The 25,896-nt window shown below is 42.6% G+C and overlaps 1 protein-coding gene across 3 annotated transcripts in view; it reads right to left on the bottom strand.

Moving 5' to 3' along the window:
- Positions 1-25,896, bottom strand: part of PAPPA (pappalysin 1) — a 254,468-nt gene that overhangs the window by 155,434 nt on the left and 73,138 nt on the right. For all 3 annotated transcript variants that reach the window (XM_075519671.1, XM_075519669.1, XM_075519670.1), the window contains exon 2: positions 1,879-2,947. In XM_075519671.1, the coding sequence (XP_075375786.1) occupies positions 1,879-2,947 (1,069 nt within the window). The remainder of the gene's footprint in view (positions 1-1,878; positions 2,948-25,896) is intronic.

Below are 25,896 nucleotides of genomic sequence, written 5' to 3'. Positions count from 1 at the left end.
TTAAGCGTGTCAGTCAAGAGCTGGTGCTTCTTAAGCCAAAATGAGCATGTAGAAGATCTGTGAGCTCAATGCCATGAAATGCAAATCCTCCAGACAAGTTCAGCAAGGTGGTTGTCTCCAAAAGGAACATATAACTGCATATGAAAAGCAACCATGCTGTGTTAAAGTAACTTCAGATTTTGGAACTAAATTCCTTGCTTGGGCTTGTACAAGTACAATCTGTGAAGCAAAAAGACTTCATTTGAAGTAGAAACATCTCTGTATGTCAGAATAACATTAAGGCACAGTCTTAAATCTGTCCACTAAAACTTCAAAGGCTTTTCTTGTTTCGTTTTGTATGAGTATTATGCTGGTCACAGAACAAGTGATAAAAGGGTACTATCAGATTAAAAATAATGTATTTTTCTAAAAATTGTCATAGCTGTTATAACTAACACCTCAAGTTCTCAGAACTATGGTGTTAAAACAATCCAATTTGCATTATGCCTTTGATGACATTTGCTTAGTTGTGTTCTCCTCCAGTTGAACAGTATTAAAAGATTGTTATTTTTCCTTTCAATATTTTCAATCATTAGTATTTAAAGTATTTCCTCATTTGAGCTTTGTTCACTGGTAACTGACTGAATTCAAGCTGAGCTATAAGGATTTTTTAAAAAACAACCTCACTGGAGTTTAAAAAAAAAAAAAAAAAACAAAAAACCAAAAAACACAGAAAAAAGGAAAGGAAGCATTTCTTTGCAGCTTAATTATGTGTATTTAAAGCTCCAGTAGAGCTGATAATGTTGTTTAAAAACTTCTCTCTACTAAGGAAGTGACAAATATAGCCTGAATTGCTATAATGAAAGGGACTCCAGAACAGCTCATACTTTCCTTCTTAACCTGAAACTTAGCATGGACAACACAGGGTGTTCTGACCATCTAGTGGTTTTCCCCCATGACTCCATGAATTGCCCTAAAAAAACTGTAACATAGGATACAGACAACAGAATTTCAGCTTTAACCTTCATCTTCTGTGTGTTTATATTTCTCACTCATTCACAGGGAACACTTTTTTACTTAAACGTACTAACTCTTATCTGAAGATAATCAAAGGCAAGTTGGAGTCATTGAAGATACGTGGTACTCAACTGATGCAAGTTATTCAGGGATGCCCTTCTTCAAGCTACAACAAAGGCGCTCAGGATTTTATAAACCCCCATTCATGCACAGAAAGTCACCCTGCCATTTGCAATGAAGTGGCATTAGCCCCATTTTCATATGTACAAAAACGGGCGCAGAAGAGTTCAATTACCCACCCAATGCATGCAACAGCACTGCCAGGAGCCTGGTACCCACCTTCCCCCTCATGACCCACAGACTCAGCTGCCCCTCTGCAGCAGTACTTACAGATAGCTGTACTCATAGCGTTAAGAATAACGAATAACCTACCTACCTTCAAAGAAGTCCTACAGAATTAAAATTTACCTAAAGGTATATGCCTGAGGGGCTCTTCCCTCTCCAAATACATACGAGCTTTCTATGACACCCAATCCCCACACCTTAGAGTCCGTGGTTAAAATAAACTGTGCAATGCTACAATATACTGCTCATAACCAACAACTAATGGGTCTCCCAAAGTTGGCTGCTTTGGTCTTTAGCACTAACTTTCTTTAGCTTAGATGGGGAATACCAATTCAATGTTAAGACGCTGTTGAGACCATTACTGAGATTGCATTTGGATAACTGTAATGTGAGCTAAGAAAAAATAAATTAATTAAAAACTCCAAAGCCCATAATGCCAATAACACAAGGGTTCATCAGCCAGCAGGCTGATCAATACCTAGACAAATATCCATTAATATGATCATAAAAAGCTTGTTTGTTCAAGAAATTGCCTACCTGTAAGGAGAATATGGGTCAAAGCACGTCTTGGTGACTTCTGTTATCTCTGGGTTACAGCATTCCCCACCATCGAAGTTGTATCTCTCGTAATTACAATCCATGTCACACACCCCATTCTGCTTCTTCTTGTTGAAGAGCGTGTGGCGTACGTGTCGGCAGTCTCCACCATCATACCCGGTCAAGGTGTGGTTGCACTCAGGATCACAGTTCTCATCCCCAATCTTGCTGATATCACAGTTGGCCAGGATGAGTCGGTGGCGAAGGGAAGAGTTCTTCACCTCCAGCACCTCCAGCTCCCAGGTGATGTTGTAGCGGCTGAAAGCCTCATTTAAATGCTGATGCTGGAACTCAATCTGCTGCCGGCTGACGGTGGGGTTCTGGTGCTTGTCATCATAGAGATTTACCACACGGTAGCGAACAATTTTGTTGCGGCGGAAGCTAGGGAGCTTGTTGTAGCTGGCGATTACATCCGTGTTGTCACAGACTGTCTGTCCACAGAGAGGAGGGTCTAGACTGGTATCCAGCAAATAGCCATGATGATAGCTGAACTTGCTCTGAGGACTGCTGCCATCCTTCATGGGAGACCAGGTGTTTTTCACATTCAGTAAACTGTCTTGAAGAACTAGCTGAGGTAGAGGCATGTCTTGTCTGTGAATTGCCTGGCCCATGTCCAACAAGATCTCCTTCTGAGACCGGGCTGTCCTCCAGAGGCTGAAGTGCTCTACGTAACCCCGATAGTTCTGGTTCAGGGCATTTCCTCCAACCATGAGCACCTTGCACTTCAAGGTCAGAAGACTGAAGATGCTGCCCACTTGCTCTCCACTTGTGGCCACTTGGGCACCATTCACATAGAGTTTCATCAGGTGCCCATCATATGTGGCAGCCAGATGCACCCACTGGTTGGGGAGGTAGCTGCGATGTGCTGCAATGGTGGTTACTTTGCGAGCACGGTCCGTCTTCAGAGAGAAGAAATAGCGGGGGTCTCTATTCCCCTGGTCACTGACGGTGTTAATCCCCAGGACCCATCCTCGGTCACGAGAGGTGTAAGAACATTTGTCATATAGTCCTATGTGCCCCCAGAAAAGAAATATGAATAAATAAAGGTGACAGAATAAAGAAATCAGTCTTTTAATTGTATAAATATATCTCTCTATATGTATATACATACACTCACCTACATATGTTAGAAAGTTAGTGTATAAGAAAGACATTAAATCATCTAGTGCGTGATTGTGGGAGGTCATATTAAGACTTACTATTAAAGGTCATGTTTTGCCAGTGGGGCATATGAATGGGATTCCCTTTTCCTGAGCAAAACCCAAAACCCTTTTGCAAATTTCTATCAGCAGAATGTTGTACCGTGCATTTGGTTCTTACCTTTACTCAACCCATACATCACTGGTTGAAAATAAGAACAGTCTTGAGAAGCAATCCTTGTTGATCTCACTCATATCTTACACCCCTGAACCCTGTTATCTAATAAGGTCCAGCGGAGAAATAAGTATAAAATTGAAGTACTGCACAGTTTAAGAAACACTGAGCAGCTGCAACAATCTTGGTAGGATCAAGCACCCAAATCCTACAGAGAGTGAATGGGATGTGTTCAGGCTACCTTCAAATTCATACCCAATAAAAATCAGTAAGCAAATGGCATACATTGGTATGCTGGATGTGCTGAACAAGGTATATACCACACTAGGAAAGGGCAAGAAACATGCACAGACAGGCACACACATTCAGAAAGCTTCCTGCCCCCTCACACACACACTTAACAATTTGGTGCACCGCAGGGAATAGACACTACTGATTTCTCTCATAGACAATGTGTGGATCCACATCTAAAGCTCTCTCAACCAGTCTTCAGACAGCTCCAAGCAGTGGGAAGAGCCTGCACCTTCTCAGTTTGGGACAATAGGTTTGGCAAGTTAAAGACATACATTTCCATCTCTCCGTTCTCAAAGGCCAAGGGCTGCAGGGACACCCCTCAACTGAAAAAATAATCATCAGAGCCTTCAGCAGCAAACAGCCTTTCTACTATCAGCACATAGAAAACAATCCTTCTCCCAAGCTTTCACTTCCAAAAACCTAAATGAAAATCATAACTCTCTGACAGTTCAGTCCTCATGAAAAGACTAAATATCCCCTTACCTCACCCCTGCACCCTAACCCTCCCAGCACTACAACCAAATAACATCTTCTGCTTCTGACTAAGTTGCTCAACAGCCATCTGTTAACAATCACTCATTAACTGTGCAGTCTTGTCTAGTATCAACAGAGCAAAGGTTACAGGAGCATTCACTGTATTTTTCCTCCCCTCTCCCACCACCCACCTTCCCCCCTCTCCTCACACCCTTCCCCTCTCCTCCTCCTCCCCTTGTAAAAAAAGTCTTCTGATGGGAAAGTTAAAAAAATTTAAACAGGCCTTTTTTCTGCACGCTGGTATTTTGCTAGGGACTCTGAGCTCCCCCTTTTCCTGTTTCCTTTGGAAGAGAGATCCCAGGGTTCGGAAGGTAATGTGTTTATTCATCTGTAGGGCGCACTCAGTTCAAAACCTTTTCAAGACCAGCTTCTAGCTTATACTGCTACTTCTGATCACGAGAAAGGAGAGGAGGAGAACCAGGGAAGGAAAAACCAAATATGCTAAAAAAAATTACATTTGCTGGGATGGATATGTACCTGAGAAATTTGTGAGATGAAAGCCAAAACTACCAATGACCTTCTTGAGTCTGTTTTTTAAGCATTTATTTTTCCTTTATGGAATAAATACTTCCACAAAGCATTCATTTTCAGAGGTATGAGAGCCCATAAACATTTGCATTTTTATGAATCTCAGATGAAGGTATTGTCCAACGAGAGTGGGAGGATAATACTGCAATGAATGAGAAGACAGCTGGCATGACAAGTCCCTCTTCCAAATAAGTAATAATAAAATAAGTTATAAAAATCTCAACTTTTTGTAGTAAGACCATCAGAGCTGGTCAGACATTTTGTAAGAGTTTTTCCCTGCCAAGAAATGGTGAGAGCATGGTGAGAGCAGAGGAAGTGATGCAGAAATGAGCTAGTCCCAGCAAATCTCTCTGAGAAGGTGTGGTTCTTCAACATGGCCAGGGGAAGCCCGGGGACTCCCTCAGCTGTTTTGACTGCAAGCACAGAAGGTCAACACATCCCAGCCATGCTCCCCATCATCTCCTGCCACCTTTGCCACCCAGCGACCAAATTCTCCAGGCCTGTGGACCACAGGGCAGCTGCACATGCAATAACTGCTCCACCTGTTTCTTAAGGCATCCAAGATCCCTGCTGTTGGATGGACGGCTAGAAGTCCTGGAACAGGCTTCTGGGGTCTCCAGCTCTGGGGAAGTTTACCACCCAGTCTTTAAGGGTCAAGATTTTTGGCTTTTTACAAAACTGACTGGGGCTGGAAATATTCCCCCAAAGAACTAATAAATTATTGTGGAATGGAAATTCAGTTTCCTAGCCAGCATTAAAGAACATCATCTTCTCTCTCTGAAGTGCTGCATGATGCTAGTGATTGACCTCAGCTGAACAGATGGAGCTGCTGGAGGAATACTACAGAATAGTAGCAATCCTCCCTTGCCTTTGAGCATTTAAACCCTGATGTGATGCAACGTGTCTTGAGTTTGGCTCAAACAGCTGCCATCAATTCAAGATTTACAGGGAGCCAAAGGAGGGCAGAAAAAGAAAAAAACAGTGACAATAGGGACACCACTGAACATGCCAGTATGAAAGCTGCTGAACTAAAACAGTCTACTATTCCAGTTCCTTACATTTTCTAGTTTAGGGCAAAGGTCATTACTGAACCCATATGCCACGTACAGTATTCTTTTCTCAAACTTTTACTATTACAGACATCCAACTCTTGATGAAAAGATGGATTGAACACAATCCCTTCAGCAGCAAGACTTGTTTTATTCTTAAGAGAAAGGAAAAAGAGTAAGAAAAGGGATAAGAAACCCCACACTCTCTTATAACTTGCAAGTCGTACCAGTTCTTTATGACCTTCTTTTGCTTGTATGCTGTACCTACTTTCCCAATCCTTCACTTACTTTTGGCTTTAGACTAAGAATCCTCTGGCTAAGGGAGTGTCACTTTTCCGTTTTGTCCCCAGCACAATGAAACTAATTTCAGCTGGGACTTTGGATGTCATAATAAAAGAATTTATTACTTCTTCTATGACAACTAATAAGGGCAAAGCCATTGGAAGAGGGACATGTGAAATAATTGCCAGAACTTCTGAAAACTGAATAATTTGATGTTTTCACAATTTATTTCAATTTAGTAAAAGGTTCCATAGCCACGAGTTATTTCTCAGACATAATTAAGAACATTTTAAACAAGAGGCCTCTTTTACCCCAAACAAGGCTGGTTTTGAGCAAAATCACCCCTCACAATGGTTGACACTCCGAATTTCAAAATTCAGCTGTGACCACAATCAACATCTACATGAACAACATACAGAGTTTAGATTCTCATTTATACTGAGAATTCTTTACAATAACGTGGTAAAGGACATTTTTAGCTACTTAACATCCCTTTACAAACCAAGACTGGTGTAAAGAGGCCTCATGGTAAATGACACTCAAGCCAATGACTGCAAAACCACAATTTGGCAAATATGCCTGAAGTTTCTGAGCCAAGAAATGGTGCGAAATAAAACTGATGTTTGTTTTCCCCACAGCAATTAGATTAAAAAAATATGTACAAGTTTCATATAGCAGCAGTTTTCCTCACTTCTGCTTGCCCCGAGTTGCTAGAAAGGCATGGAGCTACAGCTGAGAAGAATACTGACAGCCCTTCTAACTCCTTAGTCTGAATGATTTTTTCCCCATAAAGCTCCTGTTCCTGAAACCCAAGGGATTAAAACGGAATTTTATCTTTTATTTAAAAAAAAGAGGTGCTAGTTCAGCTTTCCAGTAAGAGTCATTGGTGACCTTCCTTCCCCACAAAGAAGTGAGTCACTTTTCAGACAACTCCAAAGAAGTGCATGAACAAAGATGCCACGTTCCCGTATGCTTGGCCAAAGACAGACTTCGATGGCCCATGAGGCTCCTTGCAGTCCCATGATGTTTATCCCTTATAGGAAAAGTAAATTCCTAGGCATCAAGAGTGGGAAAAGCTGGAAAATTAAGCTCCAAAGCCCAATACCAAAAGCCAAACATGGAAAACTAGAAATATAGTCTCTCCCTTATTTTACAAGTGAAATCTCAGTGATCTTGCTACTGACCCACAATTGCTCCAGTATACCACTGTCCATCTGACCTCTTCCAGGAGGCCCTAACCAAGGCCAGTGTATGATTTATAACCCAGTTTGTTTTCAGGACTTCGCTGGGGACTTAAACAGAGCCGCATTCTTGCATGGGCCCTGTGCGCTGGACAGGATTTGGCAGCACGAGCACAGTGTGTAGCATCAGCTGCTGAACTTCTGGAAGAAAGTCCTGGGTGAGGACACGAGGCATTGCTGTAACCAAGCTCATGATGCTGAGATTGGAGCAGATGTTTATCAGCAGCAGCCACAGAGAAACGGGAACTCACAGCTAGAGGCTGTAGCTGCTGGAGTCCTAAGTAGCTCTCTCTGTGGGCAGAGTTTGAAAGAAGAGAGGCCGAAGTAGCCCATGCAAGCTGCTGTAATCCACTTTAATATTATCAATAACAGACTCCAGGCCTCCCTCGCTCACTTCAGTGCAGTTTCTTGCATCTTGCTAAAAGCAATCTTCCCAGTAATCAGCCCAGCCATAGAATTACCTAAGAATTTAATTCTTTATGCAGAAAAAGTTTCCCCACTTTGCTGAGCAACTGGAAGAAGGAAAAAAAAAAACCAACTTGTTATGCTTTCCTTTCCCGGAGCCGAGAGGCTGGGGGAAGGGGAAGAAGGAGGTCAGTTTGACTTTGAACACATCAGGTGTGCTGTGGAGCCCGTCACAGCCATGCAAGGCAGAACGGAAAACAGTGCCCTGCACTTCTGAAAGTTGGCTGTGCCTGTTTTGCTGGGGGACTACAACCAGAGGTGACAGGACTCAGTTATGAAAGGGGAATTTAGGTCAACAATCAAAGCTGCAGTCAGGGGGCCCAAGAACAGGGAGCTAAAGGTTGAGGCTGTTTTTTTCTTTAGCATGCTTTAATCGTTTAGTATCAAAGCACAGAGGAACGCTTGAAAGAGCAAATATTCTACAGGAACCTATAGAAAGCTTTTATCTGTCCAGAGGAAAATAATTAAAACCGACAGATTTGGGTTAAGTATCCCCATGTTCCATGCAATTGGATAAGTCAGCGAAGATCCACTGGAGCAGTTCTTGAGTTCTGCACTGGATATTTCACGGTATGACGTTGAACCCAGTATAGTTTTACAAAGGGGAGAAATAATCTCTCCTTTCCTTTACCATGCTTACCCCAGCCCCCACTTCCTTCCACAATAGTTAAATAATTCAAAGTCCAGAGTACTTAGGGCAACATCTCTGTCTATACCATTTCCAACACAGCTAAGAGGCCTCCTGAGGTCGCACCCTGAGACAAGGAGCGGCTCAAGCAAACCACCTGAGACTTGATCAGGTGGCAACATCCTACTTAAGCGAGCAAAAAGAGGATGTGTGCTGCTGCTATCAATCTAGCTGAATTCACACCAGATATTATCATTTACAAGCTATGCAATAAGATTCAGGTCTGAGACAGAAGGATGGATTTCTTTTTGTTTTGACATGAAAGACAAGATCTTCATCATGTAGAAATACAGCATCTAATACAGCTATGCCTATTTAATGTTGAGAATTTGACCCGAAGCTCTTTGCAATATCAAAATCTTTATATCATTGCCATTTAGCATTAAATTAAGCACATATTCTGTACTGTTTCTCAAATTCCGAGTCACTTATATGCTCAATGAGATACCTTGAAGCCTGAAAACAGGGAGGTGAGAACAGGTAAACCAGCAAAACATGAATTTGTAGTGGCTGGTTAGTTATGAACATTACATAAATCCTTTCCTTCTGATAACAAACTCATGTAGGCTGCAACAGAGCAGCCACTGTCATGGACAATCATATTAGTGACACTTCACTGAGCCTATTGTGAGAATATACCCGCTAACAGTATATAAGAGCTTACTACAAATAGAACTGGTAGGCTGGGGTTTGTGGGAAATTATTAGATTGTGAGGATTTTGAGGTGTAAGTGAACACACAACACCGCATAACCAGATGGCACAGAGGAGCAAGCTTCAGTCCTTGCAGTATTGTAACAGGGTCATCCTTGGACTGGGTATTGCTTTTGCAAGGGCTCCTTTGTATACAGCATCAGCGTAAACAAGTATTAGTGGGAAGGTTGGCTTCTTATCTCCCTAAGCATTTCACAATAAAGCTACAGAACCAGTGGAGACTGGTACTTGGTTAACAAATTGTGGCTGTTTATGATCTAATAACTAGGTTTAGGCGGGCTTTTAGATCGATAGCAAAAAGCACATCCTTCGCAAGGGTCAAACTTCAGTCCCTGCTATCAAGTCTGGGACAAGAGGAACATTCCAGAGAACAAGGGTAAGGATCTTCTAATATCTTCAAAACAATTTATTTGTCTGCCTTGCTCTCAGAAACAGCCGAATATTTTTGGTTGAAGCTTGGAAAACCAGTATGTGTCCATGTTATTAGAGATGATCATAACACATGCAGACATAGGGACAGTATTAAGATAGTACAGGCAGGCTTCGTTCTGCTACTACTTAACTTTAAGTCATAAACTCTGCATCCATCAGCATGTTCCTTCAGAGAATCACGGGTGTATGTCATAACTATGGGAGGCTTTGCATCAGGCTTGATCCAGACAAGAATTCAGGTTGGTGGCTGCCAGTTTTAGACACTCTAGTGTGGCCCACTGATAATAAAGCAGAGTTTAGTGTTTATGAAAACCCAGATATCCGTCAAATATAGGGAATGGAAAGCCCTCAGTAAGTTTGTTGGTTTGGCTCAAAGAGACTTGAACACACCTCTTGGCTTCCAAGCTTATCTATGCTCACTGATGAGCAGAACCACATTACAAATTAACCATCCTATTGTAGCTGAGGCAGTGTATTCACCTTTAGAGAAATCCAGCATTAACATAATTCTCCCTTTGAAAGCAGATGTTGCAAAACACATGGATACATATCAAGAGGCATGCATGAAAATCATCCATCTTTCATAGACACATGCACAAGTAACACACACAAAACTGGAAGCACACACAAACCTGCAAAAAAGGACCTAAATACAATGGCACACCAGCAGAAGGGTCGCTCTACACACACAGATGAATGTACCCAGCAACGTGCTTGGTGGAACATACATTACCTCCCTGAACTATTAGCCAAATACTGATTAGCTATGAAAGCTCTACAGAGAAATTTACTCTTGTGCATGCTAACACAGAGTGCCTTTTCTCCCTTTTGTAACAGCTAATGCTTAAGAGCAAATACAGAGAGTATCTTCTACGGAAGGAAGGGACACGTAAGTACCATAGCTTCCAGGCAATCTAAATGATAAAGTGGTATTTCTAGGCTCATTTTAGGAAACAGCAGAGAGAATTGATCATAAACTGGGTCAAGATAGGTCAGCATACCTCAGAGCAGATCAGATGGCCAGAGCATCCCAGGAGGAAACATTCTCCTGGAAGGATTATTAGGGGCACATCTGTGCCATCAGATGACCATGCACAATACCCATCAGCTCACTGGGAGTTCAATATGGCATTTCCTTTCAAAATGTGCTTTGTGCCTGACAAGGAATCCGAGTCAATCAGCTGCAGCAGCAGCCAAACCCATAGTCGTGCTGGAAAAATGCCCAACATGCTGCCCTACAGAACCCCCCTCAATGGCCAGAAACGTGGAGCAGTTGAGAAGTGGAGGTCTACGCATGAGATTGCTTGTAGTGCTGATCAAAATACACAGCAAGTATTGAAGGGGAGACCACAACACAGCTTGTTTTGCTTTTTAGAATTCCCTTGTCTCTGACCTTTACAGCAGCTTTAGGGCAGCACTGGAACCAGCTGAGCAGTTACTACTCCCAGCTGCAGAGAGAAGAGCTTTTACACCATTGCACAATGCATGTGTGTTTGTGGGGGGGAGGTTAGGGCTAGAGAACAAAGAAGGAAATCTAGTGGCACCTAAATGAAACATTATGATCAGTGAGGGAGTGGGAAGAGGACCTGGGGAGCAGGGACAACCTTACAACCTTTCCAGCATCAGACAGATGGCCAACATCCACATTATTACAAAAACAAAACAAAAACAAAAAATTCCACAAATGCAAAGTAGGGCACCCTGTGAGGAGACTGTAAAAATCACATCATGATAGCTTAGGCTTGTCTTTGTAATTGAGGGGCATTTCCACATGAAACAGTTCTAGTTATTTAATTGGATTTTGAGAACATTCTTGGGCAGATACTTTGTGAGTGCAAAACTGAGTAGTTCCAGCGCATTTACACTGATTTATACCATGCAAGGTCTTTGCCTTGGTGGGAATTAAATATCGTATTGTAAAAATATCTTAGATCTTATCCAGACTCAAATATCTTATTGCATCTGGCTTTCCCATATGACTGTAACTTTCCTGTACTAATAGAAACAACTGAGGAATTTACCAACCTTAAAAGAAACGTCTCCGATGCAATACCCAGAACAGCATACAATAATGGCAGGCAGAACAGAGCTGATTGTGCCCATTTTCTGCTGTCGCTTTTGAAAGGGATCCGGGCCTTCTCTAATCATGACTATTTCGTGCCTCAAATTCCCCACTCCATACTTGCATACAAGTTCCAAACCCATACACAAACCACAGAGATATTTCTGCTTTCTAGGAAACATCCTGCTGAAAAAACCTGCCTCTCTAACATGATATAACTATTATAGTATGCATTCCAGATAGGCTGTAGTCACCACATACTAACCTAAGTATATAATTTTAGACCTCTATTTTTCTGCTCAGTTTGAATCCAATTTCGTTTGTTTTGGTATGATTTTCCTCCTGGAAATACCTGAGCCTGTATTTCTGCTCTACAAATATCAGTGATCACTTGATCTGTGAGCACAAATAAATAGACATCTAAAAGAAAATTCTCACACAGATACTCACAATGTCTTAGAGTGTATAGAAACAAATTCACACCTATTAAACTGAAGGCTGTAGCTGAAAATTCAGCCTTTAGTTCTTAAAGGACAAGATGGGACAGCGATAGGCAAACCTCCAAAAGGTCATAATTCTCCTTCGCTTTCCATAAGCGCTGCCAAAGTCAAATGCTTCTCAAAAGTAATTGACCTTCTCAAGTCTGCAGAACTGGGAGAAAAATGTAAAAGAAACAAGCTACCTTGGAAGATTTTTGGCAATTCTTGTGTTTAGCTGAGCAGCAGGAAATATCGTATGTCCAACCTTTCTTATGTTATTTCAGCCCTTCCACTTCTGGTTAAATTTGGAACCAAAGAAATGAAGACTAATAAAATAGCATGTACACGTACTACTTTCTCTGTGCATAGGCCTATATATACATGTGCACATGGGTTTGAGGGAGCAGACTGGGGCACTTTGAGCACTTGGCTTAAATTTGAATCTTGAGGAATGGTCTCCAGCTGGGGATGGCTCAAATGAAACGAAATCCTGTCTCAGAACACAAATTACCTTCGACAGGTCTTTGGTCTGTATTTTCTGTTTGCAACTTGGCCAAAGTCACAGGAATAGGTCGTTTCAGCAAACAGCCTATATACCCTTCTGGACTGCTGTTCTGCCCTGAGACTGTGAGACAAACCACCCAGCAAGGAAATGACAAGCAAAAGTCACCCCAAGCTTATTGTCTCCTTTTTCATTAACTTCTTTTTTTTTAACGGATGTCTGCTGTTTTAGCTTCACAGTCCTGATATTGCCAATGCTCCAGCTTCCAGAGGGAAACTTTGATTTTGCTCCCTGAAGTTTGTATTCGGGAGGTAAATTCTTGGCTTCATTGAATTCAACCGTAAAACTCTTACTGCCTTCAATGAGAAAAGATTTCAGTCTTGTTTTTCAGCTTGTCTTCAGACTAGCACACTGGACTGTTTTGAAGGGGAAGAGTCAAGTCATTGCTCAGCACACCATTCTGGTTAAAGGTGACAAAATCTAAACAAGATTAACAACATATGAACTGAGCCTGACAATTCAACTGTAGTGATTCCCAGGAGACCCTACAAAGAGCTGGAAATATTATGGTGATTAGAAATATCCTACCAGTGTCAAGGAGAATCCATAGAAATACTGGAAAATTAAAGGATTTGAAATTAGCACCCTAGTGCTACCTGTGCTTTACTGTTGGCTTCAATTATTTTCACAGTAATAGCTGAAAATCCCAGAATAATCTGACATTAGAAGCACTTAGACACAATATGGGCGAGCACTGAATTAACTCCTCTTTAAAGAACCTGTAATTTCAAAAATCACTGAATTTTAATTTACAAGTTATGGTGACAGATGTTCCACCATTCTACTCAGAAGAGTTTTTTAACAATTGACTATTCTCAGAGCTAAAATACTGCACTTTCTCTCTGTTCTGAAGTTGCTTAGTCTCCATGTCCATCCATTAGATTTACTCATATCGTCTATTATTAGATTTCCAACCTTGAATTATCAGATTAATATTCCTCAAACGTATACTTAAAGATCATGATGATCAAGTGTCCTCTTAATCTTCTTGAGTCAAATACTTCAAGACTTGTTACAAATCATATAATTATTGTCATTGTTCATTTTTTTTCTCTAAATCCTCTTTCATACAACATCGTTCTTAAACTGTAGACACCAGAACTGGCCAAAGTACTTCAGCAGCAGCTACTCCAGTGTCATTACAAGGATAACACAACCTCCCCAATCCTGTTTGATGCTTCCTTGTTTACATAGCCAACGATGACTCTCAACCTTTGGCCACAGCATCACATTGGCAGCTCACATTTACATGCTTTATCTATTCCAACAGGCAGTTAGTCCTACACATTTAGCTTCCAGGTGAAAGACCCTTCCCCCACCATCCATCCTTTAAGTATGACCTGCCGCCCATCTTTCTATATGTATGACTTCACATTTGGCTTTATTGTAATGCACACTGTTTGCGTGTTCTCAATTTTAGAAAACACCCAAATGAGAGTCCTGTTTTGGTCATTGTTTACCACTCCCTGAACTCTGCAACATCTGCAAATTTTATCAGCACTGATTTTATGCTTTCTTGCAGGTTGTTGACAGAAAATATTAACTAGCAAAAAGCCAAGATTGCATTGTGCTGAATAGGAGGGAATGTGGCCAGAGTCACACTGTTCAGGCAACAGCTCTGTTTTTCAGTAGGGGAAAATAAATACCTGTGATACTCATGAATACGAGCTTACACAAGTCAAGAGAAAAAAGATGGGACAAATCGATAAGTAGGAGATTGGCAAGATATGCCTCTGTCTTTCTGTCTCTTTGGCATTCCACAACCTCAGTCCTCTCTTTATAGCAGCACAGCACTGCAGGGACCTAGCACCACCCTGGCCAATGGGACTTCTTGGCTGAGCATTTCTTCTTTTTGGTACAACGGAGAGGCATTTGCCATTTACAGCATCATACACAACCGAAGCGCTGCACTGATGATATTACCTCATCCTTACAACAGCATCACTCTGAGGGCTGCTGAGAACCATTAGCCCACCTTCACAGATGGAAAGGACAGAGCTGAAGGCACGTCAGAGCAATTGCAAAGTAGCAACTAAAACCCCAGAGCAACCTGTCCACCTCCAACCACTATGCCACAAAATAAGCAGCTTGAATTAGCAGAAGAGGGAGCCTGCTTCTCTCTCACACAGCAGTTTCATCACTGCTGAAACAAACACCCTTTCTTCCTCCCAAAGCATCTAATTTATCACTGAAGGAATCTCTGTTCTCTTCCCGAAACCACCAGCCAAAAAGAAACCTCTACCCTTTGCAACTGCCTCTGTTTTCTTCTCTGCCATCTAGTCTCTGTCTGTTCTTTCCTTACAGAACGTCTTGTTGCAATGCCCTTCTATAATAATTTTCACATAAAAACGTGTGCCTCGTCAAGCTTGCCCTGTCACCAGTGTTTGACAAGTGTCAGAGAAACCCCATAAAAGCCAGGCTACGAGTTCGTCAGTACAAAGGACACCATGTGTTGAACACATTGACAGTTCTGAATAAATAACATCCCTGCTGAACAGCTGGTTGGATTGCTTGGGTTTGGAAGAATGTTGGCCACGTTGCCTACTTACGTGCATCCTCCTCAGTGATGCACAGAAGATCCTGTGCATGGGGAGCGGAAATACATCACTTCCAGAAGATACCAAAGTATTTAAAAAAATGAACGTATCTGAACACAAGTTTAGATCCTGACTCAAGGTTTATGGCCAATTTCAGACATACAGATGTTCAATAAAGTGTTGGTTTCTTGATATAGGTGTAGGAGACGTTCATCCTGAGGGAGGGGAGGTGAGAGGTGGGCGATAGCAGGAAGAGCTATCCTAATCTTGTTTCCTTCTTCCCTCTCTCATGAAATACATAGCTCCCATTTCATTTAGTGCCTTCTTAAGTATCAGAGCACAGAAACTGTTCACCAAAAGAGTTTGGCCTCCACAGTGTGAGACAAAACACATGGTTGGGGCAGAAAGGCTCTTGCTTCTCTGCCTCTGCCATCAGCACTTGAGGCAGAGGGAAGAGTTTGGTCCAGTGCTCAGCCTCCTACCGCTGCAAGGTGCCTTCCTCCATGAGTGCAAATGCTCCTGGCCCACCTTTGCTGCTAAATCTCAACCCTGCAGAAACCTATGGAGAAGAAACACAGACCCTTCACAGTATCATTTTGCCTCCGTGAGATGCAGCTGCTGTTGCTTCCCTCTCCAGTCTGTTCCTTGGAGCCTGTAGGTGTTTGGATATGGCCATTTCCCAATAAAACTGGTGGTATGCTGATGTTTAAAATAAAATAAAATAAACCCGTAGTATTACAGCGTATAGCTGAAGACCACCCCTGTTTGAGCATTGCTTTTGGTGAGACATAGAATGTAAACAGTCTGTTTGATTAAACCATCTCTAGCAAGAGGACTTTGGGGAATTCCAGTCTTTTCCAGCGCAAAGAGCAGAAGGTACTCTGCTCTTCATTAATTCAGAGCTCTTCAAAGGGCAAGAATGAATTACTCAACTTTCCTCCTAGGAGAAACTGTTGGTAGTTATTCTGGAATTCTTGGAGGAAGCTCACCGGTACACATCAGGTCCATTTCCACCACCACCCTGCCCACCCTCTTTATTTAATCTGTTCACAGGCAAAGGGATTGTGCAACAACTGATAAACTTTGTCCATGCCGCAATACGAAATGCTCATTTCTGATTGTCTCCCCCCCTTGTTGGGGTGGGAGGTGGAGAGACTGCACTGGAAGAGTCTTACAGGTAAGGCTATTAATTACATGCCAGAAAAATATTTGTACAATAACAGAAACGGCTCTTTCAACAAAAAGCAACAGATAAGACTATTTTAAACCATCACATTTTAAGGTATGGAGATTCTGCCAGCACTAGAGACCTTCTGTAATACATCTAAAACTTCAAGGCTCTTAGAACTAAAAGTGGGACCACAACTTTCACATCTATTATATCTGTAAAAACTCCCTTATTCCCAATTTCCAAAGACACTCCTTATGGAAGAGGGGGAGCCTGTGACGGTGACATGACTTTTGCATTGATACCACACCTCTGCACAAGTGAGGAACCACAGACCTGACCAGTGCTGCCTCCTTCACTCCCAGAGCTTTTCTTTATCTGATGATTTTTCCATGCATTTTGAGTAGCCAGAAAGGCTTTTTAGAGGATCCCAGTGTTTCCTGGGAGGAAACAAACACATAATTCCCTCACCTCCTATCTGAGACCACCAAGGTGCAGTACTAAAGGCACAATCCAGGAGCAGTCACAAGAAAATGGACTTTTTCTTGGGTCCCCCCTGTGCTGTAAAGGGGTTTTGGGGGCCTCTGGAGCAAGTTAAAGCATTTTGGGTTTTCCAGCTGACAGCACCATTACCATGCCTATCTGTCCCTTGTTCCAGAGCTCATGGTGCCTCCACAGTCCCATGTTATCTACTTCCTTGGGTCCTGCTCACTCCTACCTCCTTAAGCTGGTATTTCTGTGAGAGTGATGTGCAACACCAGATCTATCAGCCTCGTGCTCAGACTATAGTAGGACAATTATCCTTTGGGCTATTTTAGTCCTTTTACAGCCTTTGCGCAACTCAAGAGCAACAGTTTTGCCAGGAGCCAGAGTCTAGATTTCAGTGCTAAAAAAAAAAACAAAACCACCACCACAGTGGCTTTATCAAGAAGAAATTCTACAAGTTCATTGAAGTTAGCCTCCCTGCTCGGGGTTCCTGAATACTGTCCACGCTGATTTTAAAGCAAATTGAGACTATAATTTTACTCCCTCTTTTTTCATATTTTCCGTGACGAAGGGAAAAGAAGAGAAAGACGCATAGTTAGACAGACAGACAAACATCTCATCAAAGAAACTCCTACAGGCAGATGCAGAGTAGGAAACATCCAGCAGCCTTGCTGGCTCCAACCCACAGCCTGGACCTGAGTGCATCGTTGATTTTCATTAACTAACTTTTCTTCCTGTGAACTTCCTCCGAGGGTGTTGTTTATAAACAAAGGAGGGGATATTATTGCTGGAGATGGGTCAGTATGGGAGTGGGTGAAGAAGTTTAGGGCCACAAGACTGGAGAGCAGAGTTCAGAAGTGTTTGTTGCCGGAAACACAAAGGGCTCACTGTAAGAACGGTATATGGCCTAATTTCACAGTCCAGAGGGATTACGATAGGTATATGCAGAAAATGCTCCAAAAAGTAAAAACAACCCCACATTGTACAAATGTTTCCCACTGCATCACCATAACCATTACACACCCAAATTAAACCATCAACAGTGGTGACGGCGGTTGGAGGTTGTTCTCCATGACATCCACTTCGCAGCTTGTTCATTTTCCCCATTGCGTACACTCTGCCTCTGCCTCAAATTCTACATGTTCGTTCTCGGTCTGGAGCAGCCCCCCTGATTTCCTCTCCAAAGGAGTTACTCTAGGTTTACATTGGTGTGTTCAACAGCAGAATCTGGCTTGTACTGCTCACCCTTCCCTCTGCCAAGTACATGTTTCAAAATCGTGTGCGTAATGCATTTAGTTAACATTTGCTTTTTCTCCCAGTACTCCTTTTCTCCCTGAACATCTCCATTCATGAGCTACAGCACAAGAGGCTTCCAATTCTTATCTAGTTTACGCTGAAAATAATTCCCATTAAATTATCACTGGTGAAAGGTGCTGTTTTGACCTCAGAGAGGCTGTTCTGTTTTTCCACAAGACAGATGCAATGTAAGACAGTAGTAATGCAAGCTCCAGATTTCAGCCATTGCACCTCAGTCCATACAAGCACAGATGCTGCTGAATTCAGAACAAAATTGCGTGGATTGTATGATGTACAGCCTCCCTGTTGACGCTCCCAAAAGAAACACTGGTTGTTTAGCCATGAGAGCGTGCATTAGATGATGACCCCTCCCCAAAACAGTCTGGGGCACTAACATGCAAAGCCCCTTCCGCAATCACTCACCTGGTCCGTATTTAACTATGGGGTAAATGAGTTATTTTTGCCCTTAATTTATAACCTGAGATATGCAGAGACAGCATTTCCGAGGAACATGCTTAGCAGTTACAACTTACATATTTTACAAGCTCTTTCAGCAAGTCAATATATTAATCAATGTGCAGATGTATCAAAAATATCAAAGTATTCCAATTTAAATAAGAGCACTCTGAACTAAGGGGCTTCAGTGATATTTGCTTTTCTCTCCCATTATGGGCTGCATATGCTCTTCCATTTCAGAAATACAATAATTCATGCTGATTCAAACATCACCAGCATGTCTAGGTCAGAGATATTAATTCCAGACCATCTGATTTTCTGCCATCTCCAAAGAGCTCATGTCACAAATGCCAGCTGCCTTTTTCACCTGTCCCCCATGTTGCCAGTGCTTTCAACAGTGTGACACCAGGTGAAAGACTTCATAACCACCATCAGCTCAGTACAACAATTATCCAGCGAAGAACCATCAACAGCTACAAGGAAACAGCCTACAGGAATTAGGGTGTGTTGACTTCACATGGAGAACAATCCAGGCTGAGGAATAACTATCATTGCCCCTAAAAAAACCAAAAAAGAGTTTAACAAAAGGCCAAGCCTGCTGGGATCTGTGTCTAGCTCTGTTACCAATACACTGTCAAATCTTGGACAAATCAGAGCATCCCTCCATTCCTCAGTTTCCCTGATTTTAAGGGCAATGTTCTCTCATGCCTGAGAAACTTATCACCACCATCAGCGGGATGTTTTGAGGCAATTATCAGGACTACAAAACCACAATCTTGCTGCAATGATAAAGGAAAATAACCATACTAGGATACATTAGAACAGGAGAAAAAAAACCCTACATTCAAAACTAAGTAACACTGGTAAAAGTGAAGGCCTTTCCTTTCCATTTCTTTCCCTGTCTTAAATAAAACAAACAAAATAATGGTGATAAGATCTCTTTCCTCAATCCAATGGATGATCTTTGTGAATATGCTTCCAACACTAACAGCAGAGAATAGGCAAGGAAGAAAACGAAGGAGGAAAGGAGCCTGCAGCTGATTCTCCATGTAGGGAACAGGGCTGCTCTTCTCCCAGTTCCATGACGACAGAAGATTCCTGGGAATCAGATGAGGGAGGGGAAGATGGGTCAGAGGAGAGAAATCCATATGGGAAAGTGATTTAAAGCAAATCAAGAGACAATAAATTAGATAAGGAAAAGGAGGAAAAACACAGCAGAGGGGAGGAATGAGAAGAGATAAAAGAGCCCTAAGTATCACTCAAAAGGAAGACCCAAGGAAAGCCTACCAGACCCCAGGAGTTAATCAGCAAAGAACAGAGTGGTTTTCTTCTCTAACACAGCAATTCTTTTGCTTTCATGAGCTGCTATCATATCGCTCAGATCCTGCTTCACCAGGCCAATTCCAGATGCTTCTCAGTTTCACTTCACCCTCACTCCCTCTTTGTGAGAACAACGGCTCGGCTCCTTGTTTGTGTATCAGTAGGATGGATATTAAACAGAACAATATCAATAATTCCCGGAAAATATGCATGAGCTTATGCCTGACTAAGCACACAAACACACAGCCTGCTTACCCTCTATTCCCACAGCACTTCCAACACGAGTTGGCTGAAGCCACCAACCTGGTGGCCACCCTTGGTCTAAAAGGAGGGGACACCACCCTCCTGCGGCAAAAGAAGAGGAGAACTACAGAGAGTGCAGGGTTACCCAAGGCACACGCTTGCTAGGGAGGAGGAAACCTGCAACTGTGCAAAGCAGGAAGAAGGGAAAGACGGGGGAATCAAGGACACCAGATAGTAGAGAAAGAACCAAGACTATGTTGGTGATAAGAGAGGGTGGAGAGATTGGACGGGGAAGTTACACACTTACATCACCCAGCAAAACAGAAAACTGTGTGTTTTGAATACGTGCTCTTTTTAACACTGAAAAAAAAAACAAACAAAAAAAAAAAAAAAGAAGAGAAAGGTTGAAAGAGACAGAGGCCAAAGTGGGATTTGAAGTATAGCAAAAACAACTGAAATAAACGTGTCCCCTTCCCCTGGCCAATTTCTCTGACGTTAGGTCTTTGCAATTTTTCTTCTCTGGTATCCAAAGCAAGAAAGGACAGCAAAATAAAGGATGTTAAAGCAAGGACCATGGAAGGGTCCAGGCTGTGGAGGAGGGATGCAGAAGACTCTCTGAAATCAGAGCCTAAGCCGGAGTCAGCTGAGGTCAACGGTATTTTTTCATGATGTTGAACAGGTTTAGGATCAAATCCATGCTGCCTGTGTAAATCATGAAGTTAAAACTGTGATTCATGATGAATCCAGCCCCATTCTCACCAAGGGATAATTTGACTTGTATTTATATTTGCTCACAGTTTTAACTATGGTACATACTGCACCCTCACTTGGTGCTGGCAACCTTATGGATGTCGAACAGTCCTCGACTAAGCAAATTGTTCTGATCACTATGAACAAGGATAGCAGAAAGGAAAATTCTGGGATAAGATACTCTCTTGTTCTCTTTTAAACTCGCCTTTTTGAGTTCTGCTCTGCTCGTGTTCAGAGTAAGAGTACTTTGACTTCATGGATGGCTTTGGGGAGAGTAAACTTTATAATAGGCACTAACATCAAATCAAAGCAGTTTACAAGATCCGGCACTTGTGTCAGAATATGTGGGGAAATAAACAAGCTGTTCTTCCTTGATCATTGGAGTTTAAATGCTCTATTGATCTGGGAAAAAAATCAAAGGTGCTTTGGAAATTGTGTGTGTATGTGCATGCATGCTCACACCAGAGAAAATGAAGAGAAATGTAGGAACAAGCAGAAATTAGCAGAACAACAACCAGGCATTTCTTCTCCACAGAAAGCTGAAATAAAACTAAGTAAGAATCATATCCAGATGTCAGCTACCCCAAGGTAGGGAAATGCCCATAGAGCACTTGAAGTATAAGGTCAAAAGAAAGGTACACCTTCATTTTTAGAAGTCTCATTTTTGGGAAAATGAACAAACAAAAAGGACAGCACAGCCAATTGTTCTGTGCCCAGAACAATGCATGAAGCAAATGCCCAGAACCTAGGAAATAGAAAAGTCCAATATATTTTGCATATTTGAAATAGAAAGAGTAATATATACTGATCAAGTAAAGACAGTATTGATGAAAAATTTGGTAGTATTGAGAGAGGAGGTTAAATGAAGAAAAAGATTATATTGGACTAGCTGATATAGTTGAGAGAAAAATGTAGAGGGTTTTGATCAAACAAGACTTTTTTGATGCATTTTCAGAATAATCTGGAATACAAGGTTTGAAGAAGTAAAAATATAATAAAGTGAACGTGTTCATTCTTACTATGATGTAGGAACTGCCACACAGACTAAGACCAGAGAAGGGTGGGAAATGTTTGATAAAATATTTTTCTCAGGAAAAAGGGAAATTAATCAAAACAGACTATCTGTGGGAAAGGATCAGTTTTGGCAAATATTCTAACTTAAAATTTCAATAGAAGTTTCATAACTGTCAAAACACCTGATTCTTTTTTAACTTTCTGAAAATAAGAAAGCTGATATCTTTTACCAGCAAATGTTTTTCTTTCTCATACTTAACACTTTTTTAAACCAATGCTTTGGATTTTAGGTACTTAAGATTATGTCAATCTGTCCTTCTCTTTTCCTGTCTTACATTATAGTGGTTACTCTTAGCCTTAGCTAAAGATCTTTGGTTTATAGTGCAGCACTGGGAAATTTTCTGTGGCCTGTGCTATATCAGAACCTACAAAGTGGATATTCCATGAATGTTTGGACTAATTATCTGCTGTTATATCCCTGACACTGTGGGGGACTGAATTTGGCAACCCAGGTGGTCCCTTCTCTGCTTCTGCTCCTATAATTTCTATCAGAGTAAAGCAGAGAGGAGCTGAAAAAACAACAGCTAAAATTGGAAGCAAAACTATTATACAGGAACATTTCAGCTGACCCCAGTCATGGAAGGGTTTATTTTTGTTTTTTCAATATGTCTTTTTGAAAAACACCACTATATTTTGGCTCTTCTTTCTGACTCAGGCTAGCATGAGGGATGAAAATCCAAGGTGAAAATGCTCAGTTAATCCCATGGCCTTGAGAGCACCTAAAACCCATTGGTCTTGAAGTATTTTTGTGTTAAAGCCGCACCTTGCGACAGACCTGAGGAGCTTGGCACCTATGTCCTGACAGAGCCAGACCCAGCCTCCAAAGAAGGCATTTCTCTACCAAAAATCCCTGCTCCACCCAGCTGGCGTGTCCCCGCTGGGTTTGATCAGGGTCGGGCCCCAGCGACCAAGGAGGTGCCCACCAGCGGTTCAGCTCTTTACTGTTCGATGCACCCAGCCAAGGATCTCTCCTGCCCTTGGCAAAGGCTAACAAACACACAAAGCTCATGGAGCAGCATCAGCAAACTCCTGGGCCTGCTCTGAAAGCAGAGACCTGCCCGTTCTCCATGAGGAAGGTGAGTGGCACCTACCTTCATGGAAGGGTCTGGGTTAGGGTCCCTGGGGGGCCAGCGTCGCCCCTCCCAGCCGCTGCAGTGCTCAGTGAGAGCTCTGGGATTTGGGATTTAAGTGCATCCCTCACTACGCCATGTGTGGCTGGGGCTGATGGTGGGCACCTCCGCCTCCGCTCGGCACGGCCATGGCTTCGGGATCCCCTCGGCCATCTGCAATGCTCCCCTGGTGCCGTGTGGGGAGGCGATGTGGGGACCTGGAGAGCAGCTTCAACCTGATGCGATAACTTTCAGGCATCCGAATCACCCACCAGGTCTGTCTTTCCACAATAGCTTAGCGTGGAAAAGCTCTCCAAGGGCTTCTTCTCACCCTCACCACCGAGGCCTGCCTGCTGCAGCTCTGCTCTGTGCTTCTCCAGACGTCTCCACGAATCCCTGAGGAGAGCCGCGCTCCCGCTCTCTCCAAACGCCATCCCCTCAGCTTGCTTTCTGCCTTGCATGAGTTTTTCTAACTGAAACAGTCTGGCTTGAAATAAATCAGGCCAAAATGAAGCTTGGAGAGGCGAGCTCAGCCTGGGACACATCTCCGTGCCTACAGGAGACAGCTATACATCATTTAGGAATCTAAATTTACCATCCTTCACACACACAGAGTCAAATTTCCCTCTTTCTTATATTACCATTTTATTAATTAGAGCAGCCTATATGTAAGTGCTTTAAGAAAAAAAAAAAACAACTTTCTTCTAACTGTGCTGTTCTGACTCTACTGTGTAGCTGGTCAAAAGAATGAGACCAGTTAAAATTGGAAATCTTATTGAAAGAAAAATTATTTTTCTTTTCCAGTTTCTGACTCTTGTCCCGGCTTATGCAGGCCGAAGGAAATGTGCTGTTCAAATGGTCCCAAATATTTAGGAAATGACAAGCTATGCCGTATTTTTTCAGTGGCCTATTAGTCAAGCCTTATCCAGATCCATAGTCATGAAGTGGCTAATCATTTGAACCCAGGGAACAGGGAAGCCAAAACCACACAGCTATCTGTAGCCTTCAGCAATGGTGTATTGGAGGCTTGTCGCCCTGAAGGAGCATCTGGGCAGGCAGGTGTTCAAGCTCCTGTCACTTTGGTCCAGCCGTTACTCCACTCCACCCATCACGCCCATCACCCTGGGACCTGGCACATGCCAGCACTAGTTAATGACAGAACTACAAGCTTTACGTTTGACTTATTCTATAGTCCTTCATTCTAGTACTTCATTACAGATCAAAATAAGAAAATTCATGCAATTAAAAGACAACAGGCTGCTGAAGATGAGAAAATGCTGCATTATCTATCTACCTATTATTTTAATGCCAGTGAAACTCAGAGTAAACTCTCTATTGAAAACGTCCTCAAGTTCCCAACACATCCACCACAAGGATCAGCTCCGGGGACAGGACCCAGCTCACCAGTTCTACCTGAAGTGTATTAATTCAATATCAGACTCCAAAACTTCAGAAGGGAACCAAATTAACCCCCAAAAGTAAACATATATTCTTAAACCCTGTGGAGGGAACAGACCTATGTCTTTATAACTGCCCAATTATTGGCCCCGACACAGATGTTTCTCAGTCTCTTACATGCAAGAGCTGTGGCTTTAAGTGAGCTCCACTGCGCTGATTTTGGCATTTCTTTCCCTTTGGATTCTGCTGCAATTTTATGTTCACCAAGGACTGAAGTTGGGAAAACATAGGCACTCCCTTACATATGAAGCTTTATTAAGTTGGGATCATGCTCTCTATTGGCAGGCAGAGGAATAGAGAGACAGAGGAGAATGAAACCGGGAACAGAAAAAAAACCAAAACAAAACACAAATAACTTTCACTCTTCAGAGCAGGCACGCCTTCTTACTCCAGCTCCTGCTGCCGATCATTCATCCCGCTCCTCTCAGCTCCCAGCCAGTAAAGAGTCAACATCTCATTCCTATGAAAACACGAGCTATCCCACTCCTGAGCCATATACCAGAAAACACACTGACAGGGACTCAGGAGGATCCTGTTTCTTAGGATGGAATTGCATTTCCACAGTAGAACTGAAATATCTTTGATTACAACAGAAGCAAGGTCAATGTTGCTTTGAAGCGTCTTAATTTGCATGGCATGTGTGTTACCTAACTTGACTACAGTCCGGACTTTAACTCCTTCCTTCACAACTAGAGATGCCTTCAAAGACTCTACAGGGGAAAGTGCAGAAACTTGCATGATTAATACCATGTGCACATGTGTGTGTTTGTAAGAGGGATGTACTGTGCTGTGTGGTAGGTACGCACATCCAAGGAGTGTTTGTCCAAGAACTATGTGGCCCGGGGAGGGAGGCAAGTACGCACGAGCTGAGAGCTGCACCGCGGGAGCTGCACAAACGAAGCATAGCCCAGCTCCGAAAACGCTTCTGAGCTTTTGCGTAACACAGATCAATGGGTCAGACTTCTAGTTTCCCAACAGCTTTCCCTGACAAATGCCAGAACAGATATCGGTGAAGTCAAACAGGGCAGCAATAACATCCCTGCCAACCAGCGTGAAAATTGGCAGAGCCTGGCACCGAGGACTGCCTATCATCAGAGACAGGGCATGGCCCGGCACAATGACGAACCCACTTAACAGCGCTGTAAAATTAGCCATTTATGAAAACAAATTGAATACTGCAGCAGAGGGTGACGTAAGGAGAGTTGGCTCCAGACAGAAACAGAAACTCCTGTAGCCTGGATTAGCAGAAGAGCTCTGTTATATCAGGGCTCAGGCATAGAAGCTGATAATAACTCGGGTCCTACATGAGATTTTTAACAGACACAACAGGCTTTCCCTATAGGCACACATGTGGCTCCTATATGACTTGCAGTGACTACTTACATGCCAGCAAGGACAGATGGAAGGGGAGCAGTCAA

Source organism: Mycteria americana, chromosome 17, assembly GCF_035582795.1.
Source record: "Mycteria americana isolate JAX WOST 10 ecotype Jacksonville Zoo and Gardens chromosome 17, USCA_MyAme_1.0, whole genome shotgun sequence".
Classification (NCBI taxonomy): domain Eukaryota; kingdom Metazoa; phylum Chordata; class Aves; order Ciconiiformes; family Ciconiidae; genus Mycteria; species Mycteria americana.
Note: the sequence above shows the minus strand (reverse complement) of the source record. Positions and strands in the feature narration are given on the sequence as shown.